Source organism: Hemitrygon akajei, chromosome 3 (assembly GCF_048418815.1).
Source record: "Hemitrygon akajei chromosome 3, sHemAka1.3, whole genome shotgun sequence".
NCBI classification, from domain to species: Eukaryota; Metazoa; Chordata; class Chondrichthyes; order Myliobatiformes; family Dasyatidae; genus Hemitrygon; species Hemitrygon akajei.
The window spans coordinates 156,008,239-156,032,699 of NC_133126.1; the positions used below are offsets into that span (position 1 = coordinate 156,008,239).

The following is a 24,461-nucleotide window of genomic DNA, read 5'->3' on the forward strand; positions in this document are numbered from 1 at the left end:
CTCTGTAAACTCCAGAGACTGTTGTGCATGAAAATCCCAGGAGATCAGCAGTTTCTGAGATACTCAAACCATCCCGTCTGGCACCAACAATCATTCCACTGTCAAAGTCACTTAGATCACATTTCTTCCCCGTTCTGATATTTGGTCTGAACAACAACTGAACCTCTTGACTATTTCTTCATGCTTTTAAACATTGAGTTGCTGCCACATGATTGGCTGAATATATGAATTAACAAGCAGGTGTACCGAATAAAGTGGCCACCGACTGTATTTTAGCTGTCATAGACATACTTTCTGAATAAAGTGTGTTTTCGAAATCTCTTTTGATTCAACAAATAGAGGTCTTGTTGATTAACTAACCAGTCTAGTCAGTGTCATAATACACAAAAATGCTGGAGGAACTTAGCAGGTCAGGAAGCATCTATGAAGGGAAATGGTTGGTTGCTGTTTCAGGTCAAGACACTATCTGGACTGAAAGATGGAGTGGAGGATCTTTCGGTCTGTAACTCTCCTCTACCTTTCAGTTTAGATGAATAGTCTTGTCGACTGTACACTTCCTTCTATAGATGTTGCCTGACCTGCTGAGTTCCTTCACCATTTTGTGTGTTGTTCCAGATTGCAGCATTTGCATTCTCTTTCATCTCCAGTTGGTGTAGTGTTGACTTGTGGAAATCAGAGAGGTATTGCATCCAGTGAGTTTGCTGAGTTACCTGATCCTTGTTGGGTAACAGTGGGTGTCAGAGCCAATTTGGGCAATTTGCTGGAGATTGTTGCTCTTGAGGTTATAGAATGAACTATAGCGAATGAATGAGGGTGTCAAAATCAGATTGGACTATGATGTATTTGTGTCAACTGAATTACTCTTGTGTAGAGGTATTGCCGACTTCTTATAGTTCTGGAGATCAGTCAGTATCTTTCGGAGCGTTGGAAAGCAAAAGTTTGTTACTGGGTAGCAAATGAAAACTAATGTTGTTGTTTTATCTTTCAGGTCATCTGCTGAATCATTTCATGGAGAGTATGTATTATTTTCAATTTTACTTTAGCAAATATATTTATGACTTTTCCTTATCCATTAATGGACTGTACTTCACTTTAATCCCAACTTTTCATTGTTTGTTTCTACAAGAGCTTTTCCAAAAGCATGCTTTCAGTCTCAAATCTGAAAATTATATCTTCTTGTACAAAGCTCCCCAACTACTTGCTAAGTTAATACCCATTGCAATAATATTAAAAGCAGATCCAAACTGTTAATTTCTTCTGGTAATGTAATTCCAGTCAATACCTGTCTTCTTCTCACATTCTCATACTTGATACAGCTCTGCTGAGCAACAATTTTCACTAATAATATGTAGTGTGCTAGAGATTTTTTAAAATGTGCAGATCATTGACAATCCTGACGTGTGGTATAATTTTATATCAGTTGTATTCTGAGAAGGTCGGTCTTTTATTTTCTGATTTTTTTCCAAGTGTGCCCCTTTTTCTGCAGTTCCTGAAATAGATGAATCAGCAGTAATGCAGCTGGCTGAGATGGGATTTCCCCTGGAGGCATGTCGGAAAGCGGTTTACTACACTGGAAATTTGGGAGCTGAGTTGGCCTTTAACTGGATCATAGCACACATGGAAGAACCTGGTAAGGAAAAAGGCCTAATGGCCAACAGGTAAACGTCAGGGTTTTCCGACAAGGCATGCAGTCCCTAAATTCCATTTATAATTTTCAATGGGATGCATGTTATCGTTGGCTGACTTTATTCTGGCAGGCTTTGCACAAACCAAGAATAAAACTACAACTAGTTATTCAGAAATGTGAAGGTGCTATGTTGATCTAAGGATCTGCAGCTTTTAAGTAAGTATTGTGAGAAAATCTGATGCTGTAGTTATTGATTACCACTCTGGCAGTGTATGTGTTTCAGATTTGCCTTCATATGTTAAATTGCAATGCATAACTTCTGAGGATATGTTTATAAAATAAGATGAGGGCCATAAAACCATCCACAAGGGCAGTGCTATTACAGAAGAAGGCACGTTGGTTGCGCTTATTGCAATGTTGTCGTCGGCTTGGCACACGGACCAGAATTGAAATTTTAGATCTTGCAGTTTCTATTTATATATCACTTCAGCATTGCAGAAATGTTGGTGGCATTTAAGGGAAGTGTTCTCAAATAAAAACTGTTGACTAGCCACATCAAGACATAATAGGGCAGGTGATCTAAAACTTACAAAAAAAAATATCTCCATAGTTTTTAAAAAGTATCATAAAAGAGCAAGGAGTTTTTGGAACTCCAGAGCATAATGCTTTAACTGTTGAAAGCCACACTGCCACAACCAAAGCAATTACAATTGGAGGTAATTTATTAATAAGTTAATTTGTCTTAATTTCCTACTCTTCCCACTAGATTTTGCTGAGCCACTGGCACTATCAGGATGTAATGAACTTGGCACTACTGAGTTGGGTCAGTATGAGGTTGGTCTCGCTGGAGGAGCCTCCTCAACGAAGAACCAGCCACCAGAAGAGATTGTTGCCATTATCACATCAATGGGGTTTCACAGGAGCCAAGCCATCCAAGCATTGAAAGCAACTGTAAGTCTGAGCATGTGTTATATTTTTAAAAGGAAAAGAAATGATAATATAGGTTGTTAATGAAGAACAGCAAGTGAATGGAACTACCTTAACTGGTACAACGTTGAGGGGTGAGCTGCACCAGAATGGGAGGCATCAAGCCTCCAGCAATCCTCTGACTAGGGTGTTACAGTGCAGGATGGAGGGTTTTCTGTGGAATACTGGCACCTCACAGTGCCAAAAACTCAGGTTTAATCCTGACCTCAGGTGCTGTCTGTGAGGAGACTGAATCAATCATGATTAATATCTGTATCTATCTATATATCTGAACGGTTCATTGTCCGTTCAGAAATCTGATGTCAGAGCCAAAGAAACTATCCCTAAAATGTTGAGTGTGTGTTTTCAGGCTCTTGTACCTCCTCTCTGATGGTAGTAACAAGAAGGAAGCATGTCCTAGGCCATGGGGGTCCTTAATGAGCAATGCCGCCTCTATTGGGCATCGCCTTTTGAAGATGTTCTTGATGGTGGAAAGGCTAGTGCCCATTGACGGAGCTGACTGAGTTTGCAACCTGCTGCAGCGTCCTTCGATCCTGTGCAGTGGCCCCTCCATAGCTGGTGGTTTTGCAACCAGTTAGAAAGTTCTCCACAGTACATCGGTAGAAACTTGCTAGAGTCTTTCATGAGTTATCAATACTCCCTCAAACTCCTAATGGAATATAGCTGCTCTCAAGCCTTCTTTGTAATTGCATCAATGTTGAGCTGAGGATAGATCCTCAGAGATGTTGACACCAGGAATGTGAAACTGATCACCCCTTCCGCTCCTGACTGTTTTCATGTACTTCCTGCGACTATAGGTTTCTTTCAGTTACTTCCCACGTACTAAAGATGTGGGAGTTTGGAGGTAGGATGGCCACTGTAAAATTGCCCTTTGTGCATAGGTGAGTGAGAGAATCAGAGGACTCAGTTGTGGGGGGAGGAAAATATTATAGATATCATAGTCTTCAACAACATTAATGTAGGTTTCATGTAAATGGGAGGCTGGTAGCTGTAGCTCTAAACTTGGTGGGACAAAGGAGAGTTTCTATGCTAAATCTCTCTGTCTATATGGAATTGCCAACAATGATGAAGCATGAACCGTAAGCTACATTACAAAGAAGGAAATGTTTAATTCTTATTATAAAACTCATGTGATTTTTGAAGGGATCATGAGACTTGAGGGAACAGGAACATATGAAGGCGATGGCATTTACAGACCCAGCGACACCCTAATGCTCGTTCACAACAAGGTGCAATGTTTTCAGTGGTGTTTGTTGTGAAAATAGTCTATAAAAATGGTGAGGTCATTGGTTTCTTCTTGAAGGCTTCAGTTAGCTGCCTTATTCACTGGATAGAAACTCCTTCAGGTCTTCAGTGTTTAACCGCAAACCTACACGTGCCAGAAGTTGCTGTTAGCTTCACAGAGTAAGAAGGTTAACACTAACTATTTTGTCCTCATTACAACCATAAATTCTGGGCCAATATTTCAGGCCAATGACCAAAATAAATATTTCTTTCATTTTCTATTTTTGTATGTGATTGAAACTGTGATGAGACTCAGATTCAGCTAATGATAACAGAGTTGTCTGCATTCATTTCAGGTACGTATTGAACTGCCCTACATATAGCTTGACACATTCTTTTTAATTGTATGGTGGCATGTTGGTACTGATGTCTCACAGCTCCAGGGACTCGGGTTCAATCCTATTATCTGTGTAGAGTTTGCATGTTTGCCCCTGGGACTGTGTTCTGCTGGGTGTTTCAGTTCTCTGACATGCTGGTAGGTTAATTAGCTCCTATAGATTGTGCAAATGCAGATAAATGACCAAAGAACAAAGTGAGAGTTTATGGATATGTGAGAAGAAAATGATGCAGGGCTACAGGAGAAAGAGAGGGGAATGGATTCATGGAATTGCTGATCAAGTATAGGCCTGATGGGCTGAATGGCCTCCTTCCATATCGTTATAAGCAATTAAGAATTCTAAGCTATTGAGATAGTTAATGCAAAAGCTTTAATATAGTTAGTTGCTCATTTAATTATGGACAATGCAAGTTGGGGGTATGATGTCTTCATTAGTGATGTTCTGTTCACTTTTCAACCTGAAGATGTGGTGCAGATCATTTTTAGCGGGACTCGGATTTAATTATAAACTTGCGCTTAATCTCAATATTGCTCCTTTTGTAGAATAACAACTTGGAGAGAGCATTGGACTGGATCTTCACACACGCAGACAGCGAGGATGAAAGCGAGGCGACGTCGGAGGTTGACTCACAATCACACAACGATACGGAAACAGAGCCGGCCGGCCCCAGAATCAAGGACGGACCTGGAAGTAGGTTATCTTAAAAGGCTGTGCACTGAAGATACAACGGTTTGGTCCCTGAGCTTATCTAATGAGGAATGATTTGTGTAGATCAGGTCTATTCTGCCCAGCATTTGGAAGAATGTAATCTCTTTGAAACTTAGTATTCTAAAGCAGGAGTTCCTAATCTGGGGTTCAGGGGCCCCTCGATTAACGGTAAGGCTCCATAGCATAAAGAAGGTTGGGGACACCTGTTCTAAAGGGAAAGTTGACAAAGTGGATGCTGTGAGGATGTGGAGGGCATTGCTTCAGGCCTTAGAACAGAAAAGGAAATTTTCTTTTGGGAGTTGTGGACCTTTGGGACTCAGAGATTTCAGTCCCGAGTTCATAACTTTAAGGCTGAGGTAGATTTCCGGACATTAGAAATTTCAAGTGAGATGGAGAGTGGGCAGGAAAATGGATTTGAGGTCAGAGGTGACATTACCCAGTATCCAATGTTAGAAAAGGCTTGAGAGAATGTAAGTGCTTCTCCTGCTCCTAGTCCTTATAATCTCATGTACTACCTAAAGCGCAACACAACAGCATTTTACTGTGGATGATGGAAACCTGACAAATGATGTAACTGTTCAACTGGTCAGGAAATATTTGTAGTGAGGTACCAAAGAGTTAACATTTCAGGTCATTGATGTTTTGCCAAATATTGTTAGTAATCTGCCTAAGTGACTATTGTCCAGCAGTACCTGCATCCACTGTGATGAAGTGTTTTGAGTTGTTGGTGATAAGACATATCAATTCCTGTTTAGAAGCAAGTTGGATCCATTTCATTTTGCCTGCTGGAGCAACAGGTCCACAGTTGATGCCATCTCATTTACTCTTCACTCAACTCTGGAACATCTGGACAGTAAAGATGCACACATCTGGATGCTCTTCATTGACAGCAGTTTGGCGTTTAATACTATTATCCCCTCAAAGCTGATCAATAAGCTTCAAGACTTAGGCCGCACTACCTCCTTGTGCAACTGGATCCTTGATGTCCTCAGTTGCAGACCCTGACGACAACATCTCCTCCACATTCACCACTAGCACAGGTGCACCACAAGGTTGTGTGCTTAGCCCTCTGCTCTACTCACTGTAGACTCATGACTATGAGGGTTAGCTGCAATGCCATATTTAAATTTGCCGACGACGCCACTGTCGTTAGCCAAAACAAAAGTGGTGATAAATCAGCATATAGGAGGGAGATAAAAATCCGGCAGAGTGGTGGTACAACAACAACCTTTCAGTCAATGTCAGTAAGACCAAGGAGGAGGAAACTGAAGTCCTTATCAGAGGTGGAGAGGGTCAGCAACTTTAACTTCCTCGGTGTTATCATTTCAGAGGATCTCAAGTCACTTTTTATCCAGCAAGTAAGTGCCATTGTTAAGAAGGCACAGCAGTGCCTCTTCTTTCTTAAAAGTTTGTAAAGATTTGACATGACCTCTAAAATTTTGAAAAACTTTTATGGATGTCTGGTGGAGAGTATGTTGCCTGGTTGCATCCCGGCTTGGTATGGAAACACCAGTGCCCTTGAATGGAAGAGCCAACAAAGAGTAGTGCTCAGTTCATCATGGGTAACCTTTGTAGCCTCTGTAACCTTTAAGCACATCTACATAGAACGCTGTCACAGGAAGGCAGCATCTATCATCAAGGATCTCCACTTCCCAGGCTATGTTCCCTTCTCAAACAAGATAAAATCTGCAGATGATCACAAAATGCTGAAGGAACTCAGCAGGCCAGACAGCATTTATGGAAAAGAACACATCATCAACGTTTTGGGCCAAGACCCTTCATCAGGACCACCTGATGTTTCTCTTCTCACTGCTGCCATCAAGAAGAAGGCATGGGAGTCTCAGGACTTTTACCACCAGGCTCAGGAACAGCTATTACCCCTCAGCCATCGGGCTCTTGAAACAGAGGTGATAACTTCACTTGCTCCATCACTGAGTTGTTCCCACAATCTATGGACTCACTTTCAAGGACTCTTCATCTCTTGTTTGTGATATTTATTGCTTGGTTATTTATAATAATATTTATTTTTTTCCTTTCTGTTTGTATTTGCACAGTTTATATTTTTTTGCATATTGGTCGTTTGTCCGTCCTGTCAGTTGTGGCCTTTTAATGATTCTGTTGTGTTTCTTGTATTTATCGTGAAGGCCCATATGAAAATGACTGTATATGGTGACATAGGAAGAGTGTGACTAAGCTAGAGAGGGCGCAAAAAAGATTCACAAGGATTTTGCCAGGTCTGGAGACCCCCAGAATGCCCCTTCACACTGAACTGTGAGCATTCACTTGCTGACAATATTGTTTCTCTCAATATATAGGTACAGTATATTTTGGAGGTTATAAATTAGCTTTTGAGGGCATAATACCTTTGTTAGAACAGCAAAATAAAGACATTTTTAAAAGAGGATAAGCACAAAGGGCGGAAAATAGGGGATAATCATTCTGATAACAAGGGGCTGACCTGAAATGTTAATTCATACGCATGCTGCATGACCTGTTCCGTACTGAATGTTTTTTGTTTATGTTTCTGACGTTATAAACAACTTTCCCCATGCCATTAGCTATTTCTTTGCATTTCATAAAAAAAAGGCAATTTACTGCTACTTTGCTCAGCAGGGAGCCTTCCATTTGAGTTAGATTGCGCTGACTTCATCTTGTGCTAAAGAAACAATAATAGCCTCGATCAGGGTCTGTTGTCATGTTATTTTGACAGTTCTAACTAAGGCACCTATTTCTGGATGTCCAAAGCGCTTGCCTGTTAAGATTTAAGCTCCCTTTATTATGCAACTGATTTTTGATCTATGGCAAAGCTCAACTGAGACTGCAGCGGTCAGAGTGCGCATTCTACACCACTTCAGTCTTCAGCAAAAATATTGAAAAACGGTCCAGATGTAGGAAACATGAACTGTGTCCATCGTGTACCCTGCCCTAAACCCCTACCCACCATCGAATATTCTTTTCCATTTGTAGATAGGTGGTCACCACTGTGGCCAATGTAGAATCCATTGAAGGCTGTCTGGGAATCCCTGCTGCAGGCTCTGTGAAAGGATGTTTGTTCCCCTCATTGGACAGATCCCACATCTTGAACATCATGGCCGCGTCTTCATGAGTGGGAAGTTATTGCTGATGATGATTTCCAAGATGTTTTCTAGAATATGCTTCAACCTTACCCTGACTTCGCCTTGAATATGCCTCGACCTCACCTTGCACCTGCACGGTTTGACCCTCGACTCAGCCTTTGCTCACCACTTTATTGTTTTGCAGTGATTTGTGGTATGGGTCTTAATAATGCCCAGTACAGAAATTTTAAAATGTAACACTTGAATGGAAAGCTGAGTTGTTCAACTTTTCCAAGAGGATCGAAGTTCAAAGTATGTATATACTATGCAACTTTGAGATTTACCTGCTTACAGGCAGCCACAAAGCAAGGAAATGCAAAAGAACTCATTTAAAAAAAAAAACGAGCACCCACTGTTCAGAGAAGGGAAAAAAAACAACCCATTAAACCAGAAAAGTAAGTAAATAGCATTTAGAACGAAGCCCGGAGCAGGCCACAGCCTCTACCTCGGTTCATTGCAGAGCCGAGTAAACATCGTGGAACCGGTCTGACAACCTGCCTTTTCAATCCCTCTGGCCCAGCATTTAAATCGTCCAAAATTTGGGTCGTTCCTCACTCTAGGTCCCGGCCTTGACACATCAATATGCTCTGGGCCTGGACCCCACCACCAGGTTTCAGCCCATACGTGACTTCAGCTCGGCACTTAGATCAATCAGACCTCGCTCTCAGTTTAGGTGGACCGGCCTCGAATCTGCCTCTCCACCACTCCGACTTCGCTCCATTCTGCTTGCCCCAATTTTGTCTCAAATGTGCCTCAACCTTGCCCTGACTTCGCCTTGAATTTGCCTCGACCTCACCTCACACGGTTTGACCCTCGACTCAGCCTTTGCTCGCCACTTCATTGTTTGCAGTGATTATTGACCAGAAAAAGTATTAAAAATAAAGTAAGTAAATATTGTTAACTGCCAGTAAGTTGTTGCTCAGCTTCAGCATTGCCATCTTGAACTGGATCAAAATATTTCTTGAATTTCTACTGCAAATCCTTCGGGTTACAATGAGCAACATCTGGAAGATACGGACCACATTGAATTCAATGTGGAATTTGTTTAGAGGATAATCCATGCCATCAGGATTAAATCAAACCCATTACAGCAGACAAATGTTCCTTAATAAATCCTGGTTTTTGCCATGCTATCAGAATGTTTAACCTCAACATTATTTACCTTTTGATGAAAATTTTATTGATCTGTTTACAGTTTTGCAATTTTCTTACTTGATTTTAATTTAAGGTTACCAAATATCACATTTCCACACTCTTAGGTATCCTGGAAATTTGTGTAAGGCTTTTCACCAGCGAATAAATTCTCCAGTTTTTTTCCATCCACATAATAACTCTGAGAAAACTACAATTTTCACCGATCTGTTTGTTAAATATGTGCACTGCAATAAAAACAGACAGTGCACCCTTCAGTTAGGTAAACTGGAAATACTCAGCTGTTCATGATTTCTGGTTTTGCAATGGTACACTCTGGAAAGCATCCAGTCAGGACGGCGTGCTGACTAGCTGGCCGGTGTGTTTACGGATATTTTCAATCTCTCGCTCCGACAGTGTGTGGTACCCACCTGCTTCAAGCAGCTTCAGTCATACCGGTCGGTGTCCAAGGAGAGTGTGGTAATCTGTTTCAATTACTATACAGGAGAGTGAGTGGCATCATAACAACAACCTCTCACTCAATGTCAGTAAGCCCAAGGAATTGATTGCAGACTTCAGGAGAGGGAAACCAGAGATCCATGAGCCAGTCCTCATCGGAGGATCAGTGGTGGAGAGGGTGAGGAACTTTAAATTCCTGGGAGTTGCTATCTCAGAGGGCCTGTCCTGGATCTATCATATAAATGTAATTACAAAGAAAGCACGACAGCGCCTCAACTTTCTTAGGAGTCTGTGGAAATTCGGCATGACATCAAAAACTTTGACAAACGTCAAAGAACACTGAGGCTGTCTACAAGAAGGGTCAGAGCCGTCTCTATTTCCTGAGGAGACTGAGGTCCTTTAACATCTGCCGGACGATGCTGAGGATGTTGTACGAGGCTGTGGTGGCCAGTGCTATCATGTTTGCTGTTGTGTGCTGGGGCAGTAGGCTGAGGGTAGCAGACACAAACAGAATCAACAAACTCATTCGTAAGGCCAGTGATGTTGTGGGGGTGGAACTGGACTCTCTGACGGTGGTGTCTGAAAAGAGGATGCTTTCCAAGTTGCATGCCATCTTGGACAATGACTCCCATCCACACCATAATGTACTGGTTAGGCACAAGAGTACATTTAGCCAGAGACTCATTCCACCGAGTATGTCATTTTCCCGTGATTCAGCCCAGTACATCATGGGAAAAGCCCTCCCAACCACTGAGCACGTATACATGAAATACTTTCATAGGAAAGCAGATCAATCATCACAGGTCCTCGTCACCCAGGCCACGCTCTTCTCGCTGCTGTCACTAGATAGAAGGTACTGGAGCCTCAGGACTTGCTCCACCAGGTTCAAGAACAGTTACCACCCCACAACCATCATGCTCTTGAACAAAAGAGAAATTCTATACTCATCTGTTGAGATGTTTCCACAACAAATGCCCTCAGTTTAAGGACTTTGCATCTTGTTATTTCATGTTCTCGTTATTTACTGCTCTTCATTTATATTTGCATTTGTACAGCTTGTTGTCTTCTATGCTCTGTTTGTTCTTTCATTGATTCTGTTTATAGTTACTGTTCTGTAGATTTGCTGCGTATTCCTGTAGGAAACTCAGGGTTGTACGTGGTGATGTGTATGTACACTGATAATAAATTTTACTTTGAACTTTTGACCTCTCTGAAAAGCTGGCTTTATTCTAGATTATCATTAAGATTTCTGTAGATTTGGTTAATCTTTTAAACTCAAACAGGAGCTGGAACTGGGTTTTGTATAGTTTTGTCTGCTTGATACAAACTGGAATTTAGTAATCAATGATTTGATTCAATCTGCAGGATATGAGTTATTTGCTTTCATTAGCCACATGGGAGAATCCACAATGTCTGGTCACTATGTTTGCCATATCAAAAAGGAAGGAAGGTAAGCACTTACTTGTTTGGGAGGGATCTCTTAAAATTTACTTAAGATGTTGTTAAGATTACAGTTAGTAACACAAATTTAATTTTGACCAGTTCCTTCGAGCAGGCCTATTTTGTTTTCCACTAGAATTATGCAAATTCAACTTAATCTCAGGAGAACAAAGTTGGCCCACAAAGTCCTTACAGCTCATTGTAAGGCTATCTTATCAATTCCAGTCTTATTCTTTTCCCATGCGGCCCTGCAATCAAGCGCTGTTTAATTCCTTTTCAAAATCCCTAAATGACTTTATTTTGAAAACTTTTCAGGAACTGTATTCCAGTTTATAAACACGAGAAAGTCTGCAGATGCTTGAAATCCAGAGTGACAACACACAAAATGCTGGAGGAGCTCAGCAAGTTAGGTAGCATTTATGGAAATGAATGAACAGTCGACATATCGGGCTGAGACCCTTCATCCTAAAGAAGAGATTCATTTCCATAGATGCTGTCTGGCTTGCTAAGTTCCTCCAGCATTTTGTGTGTGTTGTTTCAGTTTATAAGTCACTTTTTGAGTCTTTTTTATGAAATTTATCTCAAATGCTTCCTGTGCCTTTTCCTTTCACTTTAAATATCAGATGTTTTTGTCTTTGACATAGACAGAAAACTGTTGGCCTGTTAAGTCCATACAACTCTCAGAGCAAACCTATTTTCCCCCTGTCTACCTTGCTTGCCCCTATGTTTTCCTTGAATTATCTGCCAAAGGGAAAAGGTTCTCTCTGTTTACCCTGCCCACACTTAGTCATGATCTTGTACACCTGACTCCTTCAAATCTCCTTTGCCTCAAGAGATTCTCCCCACAAAACAGAAAATTCTGAAAGTCCTCAGCAAGTCAGTCATCTGTGTTGAAAGATTTAACGTTTGTCATTCTGAGTGTCAACTCTTGTTACAGAGAATCTCAGAGTTGTATATGGCAACAGATACTGTATGTACTTTACATTGAACTTTGGAAGATTTAATGTTTGTCATCCTGAAAAGTCGACTCTGTCTTTCTCTCCGTAGAAGCTGTCTGACTTGATATGTTTAATATTTACTGGTTTGATTTGAGATTCTGCATCTTCAGTAATTGCTTTTGGCTCAACTTCTACAGTCTAAGCACGTCACTTGAAATCCCATGTCCTCAGGCACCTAGATAAGCCTTCCAAATGTTTAATAACTGAAACCGGATGTGGTTGAGAGCTAACCAATATGTTATAAGCTCCATGCCTCCATTTAAGCCTTACACCCTATTTGCTTTTGTTTTTTTTCATCATGTACTGCGATTTTCAAGGGTTTTTGAGGATACTGTGAGTACTTGAGTTAGTCAGACAGTATATTTAATAGTAACTTCTGAGACAAAGAATTTCTGAAAGCTGAAATAAAATGTTGACAGATAATTGAGTATTTCATACTGAAACAGGGTTTGTGTCTCACATGTATTTGCAATTCTGCACCGGTTCATTGCTTCTTTATTTCTTCTGATCAGATGGGTAATCTACAATGACCATAAAGTCTACACTTCAGAGAAACCTCCTAAAGATCTGGGATATATTTACTTTTATCAACGGATTGCCTATTAAGCTTGAGAGCTTTATATGAAAGCCATAACCTATCTTCTTTCCAAAGTGCAAATAAAATCTACAAACTGTCAAAGGTTTGAGGGGAAACTGGATTCTGTCATTACTGTGCAAATATCTTATTTATAGAAAACTAAAATGCAATATGTTTGATATAAAATTTTTTTATTGTTTAATATATTGACACTTTTTGTTTTGAATTGCATCTGGAAAAGCTGGGGAAGCTGATCAGAGGTGTGTGCTATCAGTTTACTTTGAACTGACTTTATCAAATTTATAATTCATCGAGACATCGTCATTCTTTCTCATTGCCCTTATTGTGGTCTATTTGTGTGACTTATTGTTCAGTTTTGTTGAATGAGCATTTCACCACAGAATGAAAACACCCCACAAAGTCTCGTGTTTTTTTAAAGTTTTCCCTCTTCCCTTCTAAATAGGATTTAATAAAGGAAGAGTTATTGTATTTGGCACCAACAGGATATTTAAGTGCCTTTGAGTTACTGATTTAGTTCATGAATTTGAATAAACCCATGCCTTCACACTAAAGCTTACTCCTCCGAAGTCAAACGTGTGCCCATGGTAGGGTCATCAAGTCTAGAATCATACACTATCTCACTTGGTTACACTTCATGTTAGGATATTTTAGATCTCTAGCATTGCATTCCCAGCCAAACTAAGTAAGAAGGCTAACCAGAAACTAACTCTCTTCTTCCCACTCTGCCATTAACTTGCCAGACTTTTATTGCTTCTCCCAAATAGAATCAGACTGTTCTTTAAATTAAACAGAAGTGGTTAGAAATTGTACACATTGTTTTTATGCACCATCTACACATAAAGGTGTGCTGGAGAAACAAGTTAATCTGTGACCACTGGGAGATTACCCCTGGCACATCCGGTGAAGTTTAGGTCACCTCACATCATGTGAGTGGCGTTTGCCAGTAGTCGTGCACCTATTGATGATATCACGAGATCAGGATGCAGACAGCAGTTAATGGGTTTACATGGTCATTGTAACGTTCTGCACTCGGCACCTCTCAGCCTCGTTTATTAGTGGCTAGTGTTACATTAGAGCTGCCTTCTATTCAAGGTCACTTCTGGACAGGCCAATGAAGAACCCTCAGTACAATATCTTGGGGTCTCCTGCATCTTGAGAGTCCTCCAGGCCAGCACTCCATGTAAGACATATAATGGAGAGCTATGTCATCACTTTTCTTCCCTGTTTCCCTTTGTCTCCATGGGAAACCTTTACAAAGGTTGTTCTTTAATATCTGACTTGCTTCCTAGTGGCTAATGTGACAGTAATATGGACACAACTGTCAAGAGGAAATTTGCAAAATTTTACCTGTACGGTTCAAGATGAAACTCCTCCCATTTTTTTAAAATATAGATTGTTTTACCAATTTTGAGATTTTTTTTTGTTTGGTTTCTCTATGTGGCAAATCTGATCTAAAACACACCCAAGAATAACTGATGTTGTGATTGCTGGAAATGTGTAAGTATCAGAAAATCAAGGAAAGGAAACAAAGATTTGTAAGCAGCCATATTCCAACTACTTTTAGCCATTCTAATCAACTTCTGACAACTAACTTCTTCTGAAATTTGTGTCACTCAAAAACATACTGGTTATTTCTCAACACGCACAAAATTCTGGAGGAACCCAGCAAGTTAGGCGGGTTCTATGGAGGGGAATAAACAGTCAGCATTTTCATAAGACCATAAGATATAGGAGCAGAATTAAGCCACCTGGCCCATTGTGTCTGCTCTGCCATTTTATCATGGCTGATCTAATTTTCCTCTCAGCCCCAATCTCCTGCCTTCTCACCATATCCATTCATGCCCTGATCCATCAAGAGTCTATCAACCTCTTCCTTATATATATGTAAGGACTTGGCATCCACAACTGCCTGTAGCAAAGAATTCCACAGATTCTCCACTCTCTGGCTCCTCATCTGTGTTCTAAAAGGACACCCCTCTGTTCTGAGGCTATGTCCTCTGGTCTTATACTCTCCAACCATAGGAAACACCCTCTCCACATCCACTCTGTCAAGGCCTTTCATCATTCTATAGGTTTCAATGAGGTCAACCCTCATTCTTCTGAATTCTAGTGAATCCAGGTCCAAAGCCATCAAATGCTCTTTATATGACAAACCATTAAATCCTGGAATCATTTTCGTGAATCCTCTCCAATGTCAGCACATCCTTTCTTAGATAAGGGGCCCAAAACTGCTCTCAGTACTCCAAGTGAGGCCTCATTATTGCTTTATAAATTCTCAGCATTACATCCTTGCTTTTATATTCTAGTCTCCTTGAAATAAATGCTAACATTGCATTTGCCTTCCTCACCACAGACTCAACCTGCAAATTAACCTTTATGAATCCTGCACAAGGACTCCCAAGTCCCTTTGCATCTCAGTTTTTTTTGTATTTTCTCTCCATTTAGAAAATAGTCAACCCTTTCACTTCTTCTACCAAAGTGCAAAAACACACACTTCCCGACACTCTATTCCACTTTCCATGTTTACCCCATTCTCCTAATCTAAGTCCTATAGCCTCTTTACTTCTCAAAACTACCTGCCTTCCATCTATCTTCAAATTGTCTGCAAGCTTTGGAACAAAGCCATCAATTCCATCATTGACATATAATGTAAAAGAAATCGGTCCCAAAGCAGATCCGTGTGGAACACCACTAGTCATGGGCAGCCAGTCAGAAAAGGCTCCCTTTTTTCCCACTCATTGCCTCCTGCCAATCAGCCATTGCTATATCCATGCTAGAATCTTCCTATAATACAGCTTTTTGAGCAGCCTCATATTTGGCACTTTGTCATAAGACTTCTGAAAATCCAAATACACATCAACCAATTCTCCTTTGTCTATCCTGCGTGTTACTTCTTCAAAGAATTACATCAGATTTGTCAGCAAAATGTTCCCTTGAGGAAACCATGCTAACTACGCCCTATTTTATCATGTGCCTCCAAGTAACCTGAGGCCTCATCCTTAATAATCGACTCCAACATCTTCCCAACCACTGAGATCAGACTAGCTAGCCTATAGTTTCCTTTCCTATTCCTCTCTCCCTTCTTGAAGAGTGGAGTGGCCATTTGTAATTTTCCAGTCTACCGGAACCATTCCAAAATCTCGTGATTCTTGAAAGATCATTACTAATGCCTTCAGCACCTCTTTCAGAACCCTGGGTTGTACACCATCTAGTGCAGGTGACTTATCCACCTTTAGACTTTTCAGTTTTACAAGTACTTTCTCTCTAGTTATGTTAACTTCACACACTTCATGCCCTCTGACACCTGGAATTTCCACCATCCTGCTAGTGTCTTCCATAGTGAAGACTGATATAAAATACTTACTTAGTTTGTCCGCTATTTCATTGCCCCCATTACTACCTCCCCAGCATCGTTTTCCAGTGGTCTAATATCCACTCTCATCTCTCTTTTACCCTTTATGTATCTGAAGAATTTTTTGGTATCCTGGCTTTTGTATTCCATCTTTCCCTTTTTTTAAATGACTTTTTTTAGTTGTCTTTAGTTGGTTTATAAAAGCTTCCCAATCCTCTAACTTCCCACTATTTTTGCTCTATTATATGCCCTCTCTTTGGCTTTTATGTTGGCTTTGATTTCTCTTGACCTGATGAAGGGTCTCAGCTCAAAATATCCTCTGGTTAATCCTATCTATAGATGCTCCCTGATTTGCTAAGTTCCTCCAGTATTTTGTGTATTTTGGTTATTTTTCATCTTTGCAGAAATACTCCAACCTGCCTTCATAAAATATGGTACTGATGGATCATAAAAGCTCATACTATGAATACATTATATTCATGGATTAAATGTTAAATCATCCTGCTGTTGATTTTAATTTAGTTGCAGCAGAATATGTGTCTCGGTCTGTAGTATTAAATGGACACTTTTTTGCTAATGATCACTTGTCCATTCATTAGACATGAGACCCTTGTATTGGGTGGAAATGGAAACAAGTCACATAAAAGTGAAACAGCAGTCAACATGTAACAACAGAAGTTTGCAGGCTAACAAGGAAGATCGAATATTTATCTAAGGGTGTGTGTTTTGTGGATGAGTGATTCTAGAGAACATGTTCCTTTTAGTTTGTCCATCTTCATAAGAAGCATCAAGAGCTGGAATGTAACATGCAAAAAAGTCAAAATATTGGGTTCTCTTTTTTTGGGGGTCGTTCCTTTATAAAGAAGTTGCTTTTCATCTGTGGTGACAACTGGATATGAGGGAATCAAAAGAAAGGTTGTTCAGGGTAATATTAGCCAGGTGAAGGGGAGAGTTAAGAACCCTAAGCAAGATATTGACTTGAAACATTGTCTCTCTTGAAATGTTGACTCCACAGATGCCGCCTGACCCACTGAGTTCCTCCGGCAGCTTCTTTGCCAACAATTACATGTTGATTTCACAGTTTGGTTTTATCTAAAGTTTATTTTAATTAGCAAAGTCTGTACCAACTTCTCATAAACATTATCACTAAAGCCATATTACAGTATACAGTATATGGAAGAAAACAAATGGTGTTAATAATTCCCAATTGCAATGCTGAAGGAAGTTCTAAGAGTTCATTCAATGATATAATTATTATCATTATTTAAGGAGAAGCTGTTGGTGGTTGATAGGACAGTGAGAGGTTTTCAAGAAAGCAGGCAGCATTATGAATGGCATTCATTAAAATAATAATTTGGATACTAATGAATGAGTAATGCAACTTACAAGTTGAAATTGTGTTGTTGATTATTACTTTAAAAATTTGAATAATAATTTAAAATTTACTTTGATTAATGATATTTGCATCTCTTTAACATTCTCTAAATGATGAACTTAAAATTCAAGAAGTGGTTAGAATATCTAGAGTGAAGAAATAGTAATTTTAAAACTGCCAATTGACAATCCTAGAGAGAAGAACAATTCTTCTCACAGAAAAAAAAAGTTATTTTTACATTTTCTTTTACAGTAGAGTACATTATTCAGCCCACAATAATATTCTGGCATTCAGAACAATTCCATTGGTGTATTGCCCATTTATTTCCCTGGAATATTGTTGTCCAGTAAAACATATCACTTCAGCTGTTGGCTATCTCCTAGTAACCAGTTTTTAAATTTTATATTTTTCATCATTTAAACCATTATTTTTAAGCATGTACTAAAAATAAGCCCAAACGAGAAATCAGGAATGGCATTTGGACCACTGTTTTTATTTCTTTAATTAATCAGTGGAATTAGGTCTATGAAATTCATTAAATCTTGATTGTTTAATGAACTTTTAATCTGGTAAAAATGTCTTGCAAATTGTTTTAGTGCTGTTTCAGTGGTTCATTGACTGGTTTCATATAATAGTTGGTGATCACCTCTGTTTGGTACTATGTCACATAGATTCTAAATATTATTCTAAATTTATACATCAACACACAAATTAATTCATCTGTTTAAGTTTGATAGTCCACAGAACTTCAGAACATCTATTTATATTTTTTTACAAATTCATTTATTATTCCATAAGGATTCCAAATATCCCATTGATCAGAAAGAAACTATTACTGAAGTAATTCCTATTTACTGTGTAGTGTTTATAATTAAGATACTTCATGGTTGCTGAAACATTTAAAATACTATTCCTATCCATGACTATTGCATTATATAACCTTATGAAGAGTATCTTCTATGACAACAATAATGATATTTAAACAAATTTAATACATTTGTTCTTGTTTTATGACCCTGAGCAATACCAGTCCAAACTGATCTTCATTAGCTTCTTGTGCAGTAGAAGACAGCAATTTAAATAACATGTGTTGTGATATTTTTCTAGCTATGGGTCAGAAAATCCTTAAATCCAGACCAACCCACAGCTTTTAGCTTGCCATATATTTCACTGGATTCCAATGACGGCATGGCACAAAGAACACAACTAAGGTACTAAGAAAGTATCCTTGAAAATTTTGTAAGTTCCTGTTCTTGTAATCTTTTTTACCACTTCACAAAAGTTTACAAATGTAGCTGATTTCTATTTTACACATCAAATTTTATCATCTTTATGAAGTATTCATTCCACCTGCTTTACTCCACTTGGTCTTCCCAATTTACACATTCCCTCTTCTTCTCATCTCCTGTATACTTTCCTTCTAGCCTTGCCTTATTACTATCATTTGTTTTTTCCATTCACTGAAACCCATAACTTCCATCAATTTGTCATAAAGACTGCTTCTAGGTTGCAAGTCATTGATATGGATAGTCATGGCCTGGAAGTGAAAATTTTTATATTACCCTTTGGAATTCTGAACTTTCAAATTGAATTACGTGTAACTTTTCTGTACAAAGACTGTACATTTTTACTTGCTAAATCCTTTTTCTAATTGATTGTGCCTGTCACTTTACAACTTTGAGAAGTGCAGAACTATGCAGTTTGGTGTGGCTACTGAAACCATCTTCTCTGATTGTAGATTGATCTTCTACAGTTAATGTAAACTATCAATCTAGTTTATGTTAATGCGATACTGGTGTTTTACACTAGAGTATGATTGTAACACTATTGAGTTTTTTAGAGGTAACTTATTTGTCAGAGTGAGGCAGAGAATCTTTGTATGGTTGTTTCTAGTCAAATAATTTTTTTTTGCAGAAACAACTATCATCAGTATTAATGTTACTGGAAAATGTTTGGAAAAACCTTCATTGCTGCCATTACAACGTTGAAGTAATAAAATATTGTTGAAACTTGCTTTTGAGTTTTCATTTCAATTTGAATTAGTAATTGTCTATTTAAGTTATAAGTTAATGTAAGTTCATATCTTGTTCATGAAAGAACATTAAATAAAGTCATTACTAAATGCTGTGTAATGAAAAGTGGACAGCAGTGGATCAGATGAAAAGTGGAAAAAGAATTAATTCACTTAGAAATTTTAGGCCATGAGTATTGCCTTGAAGTATTGGATATATTAATACTTATGGATTCTAAATATTGTGTGCAAATTGTACATCAACTCCCTAATTATTTTAATGTAAGACCAACTGTATAGTTTTACAAATTCATTCAGCAACATTATTCCCAAATATCCCATTGATCAAATAGAAACTATTACTAAAGTTCATATTTAATATGTAGTGTATCCATTATTAAGATACTTTATATTTGCTGATTCATTTAAAATAATATTTCTATCCAGAGTAAATATAATTAGAATCAGATTTATTATTACTGGCATGTATCATAAAATTTGTTTTCTGGCAGCAGTACGGTGTGATACATAAATATACTATACATTACTATAAGAAATGTATATAAAATAAATAGTGCAAAAATAATGTAGTAGTGTTCATGGGTTCATAGACCATTCAGAAATCTAGTGGCAGATGGGAAGAAACTGTTCCTAAAATGTTGAGTGTGTGTCTTCAGGCTCCTGTACCTCCTCCCTGATGGCAGTAAAGAGAAGAGGCCATGTCTTGGATGGTGGATGTCAACTCTTTGAGGTATCACCTTTTGAAGACATTCTTGATGCTGGGGAGGCTGGTACCCACGATGGATCTGGCTGAGTATCCAGCCCTGTTTAAACATATTCAATAGCCATTTTTCTTAGTCTCTTTCTCCACTGTAGAATTGACAGGCTATCACTGTGAAAACTCTTCCATGATATGTAAAGTGAAAATATTATAGCATGCAACCTTTCTCTTTCTCTTCTGTAGATATTCTTAAATTTATTAAAGAAAACTAATTCCATACTGTATCTTTATTTGATACAGTAATGGAACCTGGTGTAGTCTACTGCTGTTGTGGCCTTTCCACTGCAAGGTCTGACGTGCTGTGCATTCAGAGATGCTCTTCTGCACACTGTTGTTTTATCTGAGTTACTGTCACCTTCCTGTCAGATTGAACCAATCTGGCTATTCTCCTCCGACTCTCTCATTATCAAGGCACTTTCCCGCACAGAACTGCCACTCATTGGATAGTGTTTTCCTGTTAGTTTTTCGCACCATTCTCTGTAAGCTCTAGAGACGGTCATGCATGAACATCCCAGGAGATCAGCAGTTTCTGAGGTACTTAGACCACCCCTTCTGGCACCAACAATCATTCCATGGTCAAAGTCCCTTACATTCTTCCCCATTCTGATATTTGGTCTGAAGAACATCTGGACCTCTTGACCATGTCTGCATGCTTTTATGCACTGAGTTGTGGCCTCATGATTGATTAGATATTTGCATTAATGAGCAGTTGTACCTGATAAAGTGGCTACTGATATTCTGGCAGCAGATTATGATTAATTATCAGTAATGTTCTCAGTAAAGAAATTATAGTCTTTGTTTCTGTGTGATAGATGTGCTAATGATTTAAATATCGGTTCTCCAATGCGATTGCTTTTGCATCGCAGGGCCAACTCAACTTATAATTTGATATTTTTGCAATTCAGGATTCAAAGGAAGATGAGGAGGCAGTGTACACCAGTTTGGAGGAAAATTATTTTAATATTCCTTATGTGTTTTTTTCGTTATTTAACTCAGAGCATTCACATGTACATTTGCAAACAAAGGGAGACACTGGCTCCTTGCACGATGGTCATCGATATAGTGGGCTGTGGAGTACGCGCGTCAAGGTTAGGCGCTATCAGCACATTTTAAATGCTGGAGCAACTCAGCAGGCCAGGCAGCATCTATGGAAACAGCTGGTTTCGGGCCGAGATCCTTCATCAAAACTGCCCCGTGTTAGGCGCTGTGTCCGTGCCTCACGGTAGGGCTGTGCACATACTCCTGAGTAAATCTGGTAAAAGTGTGCTGTCTACCTTCCTTTGTAAAGATAGATTGATCCTGTGACTCTGGTGACAGGGAAATAGAAAAGAATACGTTGGCCAGATCTATTACGGCGTACCATTTCTTGTCTCCCTGTGACATTCTTTCCACTAAGGTCACTATGTCTGTGATGGCAGCAATTAACTTATTTAACTGGTGATAATCATCTGTCATCCTCCAGCTGTCATCACATTTCTTCACTGGTCAGACAGGACTACTATACTCCAAGGATGTATGCCTGATCACACCTTGTTTGAACAACTTTGCTACGGTGTCTGGGACCTCCGAATGTCCTCTCAGTATCAGAATCAGGTTTATTATCACCAGCATGTGTCGTGAAATTTGTTAATTTAGCAGCAGCAGTTCAATGCAATTCCTAATATAGAAGAAAAAAAATAAAATAATCAATCAATCAATCAATTACAGTATGCGTATATTGAATAGATTAAAATCATGCAAAAACAGAAATATATATTTAAAAAGTGAGGTAGTGTCCAAAGATTCAATGTCCATTAAGGAATCGGATGGCAGAGGGGAAGAAGCTGTTCCTGAATTGCTGAGTGTGTGTTTTCAAGCTTTTTTTTAACCTCCTACCTGATGGCAACAGTGAGAAAAGGGCATGCCCTGGGTGCTGGAGGTCTTTAATAATGGACGCTGCCTTTCTGAGGTACCGCTCCTTGAAAATGTCCTTGTAGGCTAGTACCCAAGATACAGCTGACTAAATTTACCACCCTCTGCAGCTTCTTTCAGTCCTGTGCAGTAGACCACCCGCCCCCCCGCCCCCCCCGCCATACCAGTCAGTGATGCAGCCTGTCATAATGCTCTCCACGGTACATCTGTAGAAGTTTTTGAGTGTATTTGTTGACATGCCAAATCACCTCAACTCCTAATGAAGTATAACCGCTGTCTTGCCTTCTTTATGACTGCATCGATATGTTGGGACCAGGTTAGATCCTCAGAGATCTTGACACCCAGGAACTTGAGACTGCTCACCATCTCCACTTCTGATCCCTCTGTGAGGATTGACAAGTGTTCCTTTGTCTTACCCTTCCCAAAGTCCACAATCAGCTCTTTCGTCTTACTGACTTTGAGTTCCAGGTTGTTGCTGCGACACCACTTCACTAGTTGGCATATCTCACTCCTGTACGCCCTCTCGTCACCATCTGAGATTCTACCAACAATGGTTGTATTATTAGCAAAATTATAGATGGTATTTGAGTTATGCCTATCCACACAGTCATGAGTATACTGTCATGGTCCCGATCGTTAATTTCCCTAATTGCTTCCAGTTCTCTTTAATGATGACCACCGGTTGCCATCAAAGACTCAGTATAAGAACCTCTACGTCACAACCACTAGTCGCCAGTTCGTTGGTGTATTCCCGTGAGATAACTTAATTTCCTGACCGATTAGAACCGTTAGTTCTAAGTTCAGCTCCAGTTTCAAGATATTCCATGAAAACCCCGTCTCCATGTCAAGACTCCATACCAGAGCTCTGTGTCAAGATTCCTCCTGTTTGCTGTTCAACGTTCATGGCTGCGCCAGCATCTCCAACTCAGTCTCCGTGCCCGTGTCCTGCACTTGGGTTCTCCTCAGTCACTCCGTGCAACAGAACAAACTGTCCATAATGAACCCAGTGGACACGAATCCCCTGCAACAAGCCCTCGCCAGCCAGGGCTCCCTACTGGGCCTGCACGATCAGCTGCTTCAGGATATCATGGAGAACCTCCGTTCCCTATCAGTGAACGTGAGAAAGGTCAGTGAACAGGTTGACCAAGTATCCATTCATCTTACCCCGTCCACTCTGGGAACTCTGTCTGACCAGCTCGGACAGCCTGTAGTGGCAACGCCCGATACATCACCAACATGTCCGCTAAGAGCCGCACGTACCTGAACCAGAACCCTACGCTGGATATCTGGGGAAGTGTCGGGCCTTTCTGCTGCAATGCTCCTTGGTGTTCGATCAGCAGTCATCCAGATATGCCATGGACAGATCAAAGATAGCTTACATCATGGGGTTGTTGCGAGGAAGTGCCTTAGCGTGGGCCACTGCAATTTGGGATAATCAGCCACAGACCTGCTCTTCATTCCCCACCTTCATCTCAGAAATGAGGAAGATTTTTGACCATCCCATCCGCGGTAAAGATGCCGCCAAGCATCTACTCACCCTTCGTCAGGGCTCACGCAGTGTTGCCAAATACTCTGTGGGGTTCCGGATGTTAGCGGCTGAATTGGGTGGAATGATGAGGCACTCCAGGAGGTATTTCGGCAAAGCCTCTGTGACATGGTAAAGGACGAGTTGGCAGGGGATGACACTAACAGCCTGGATTCATTGATCTCCCTAGCCACCAGGCTAGACAACCGACTCCAAGAACGTCAGAGGGAGAGGACCGGTCATCCTACACCTTTGGTTACCCCACGGCACGCTTTACCATATTCTCCCAGCTCTAGCCTCTCTCCTCCTCCTGCTCCTAGAATAGCACCCGGCCCAGCCGTTTCCACTACCCCGGGAGAGGAACCAATGCAGCTGGGATGGAACCATCTTTCTCCCACAGTGCGACTCCGGAGATTCAGAGTTGGACAACATTCCCTTCCATTCCCAGAACCCAGATGCAGATCCCGGCAACTTTATGTTGCAACAAATAATCCCTGCCTCTGTCTGTTCTCGTGGACTCCGGTGCTGAGGGCAATCTTCTGGATGAAGACATAGCTTCCCGGGCCAGAATTCCTTGGGAGCCATTGAGTGCCCCTCTGGAGGCCTGGGCACTGGACAGCAGACTTCTGGCCCAGGGGTCACACACTGCTCACCACCCCTGTCTCTAATTCTCTCCGGGAACCATCAGGAGCAGGTACAATTTAACTTAATTTCCTCCCTTCAAGCTCCTGTAGTTCTTGGGTATCCCTGGTTGGTCTGCCATAATCCTCACATCGACTGGTCCACTGGGAAGATAGTCATCTGGAGCCCGTTCTGTCAC

The 24,461-nt window shown here is 40.2% G+C and overlaps 1 protein-coding gene across 1 annotated transcript in view; it reads left to right on the forward strand.

The window, feature by feature from the left end:
* usp13 (ubiquitin specific peptidase 13) overlaps nt 1-19,426 on the forward strand; it is a 91,979-nt gene extending 72,553 nt beyond the window's left edge. The window contains exons 16-21 of the mRNA XM_073041133.1: nt 989-1,015; nt 1,487-1,630; nt 2,394-2,578; nt 4,779-4,926; nt 11,016-11,100; nt 12,601-19,426. Coding sequence (XP_072897234.1) covers nt 989-1,015; nt 1,487-1,630; nt 2,394-2,578; nt 4,779-4,926; nt 11,016-11,100; nt 12,601-12,694 — 683 coding nt within the window. The 3' untranslated portion in view covers nt 12,695-19,426. The remainder of the gene's footprint in view (nt 1-988; nt 1,016-1,486; nt 1,631-2,393; nt 2,579-4,778; nt 4,927-11,015; nt 11,101-12,600) is intronic.
* The last annotated feature ends 5,035 nt before the right edge of the window (nt 19,427-24,461 follow it).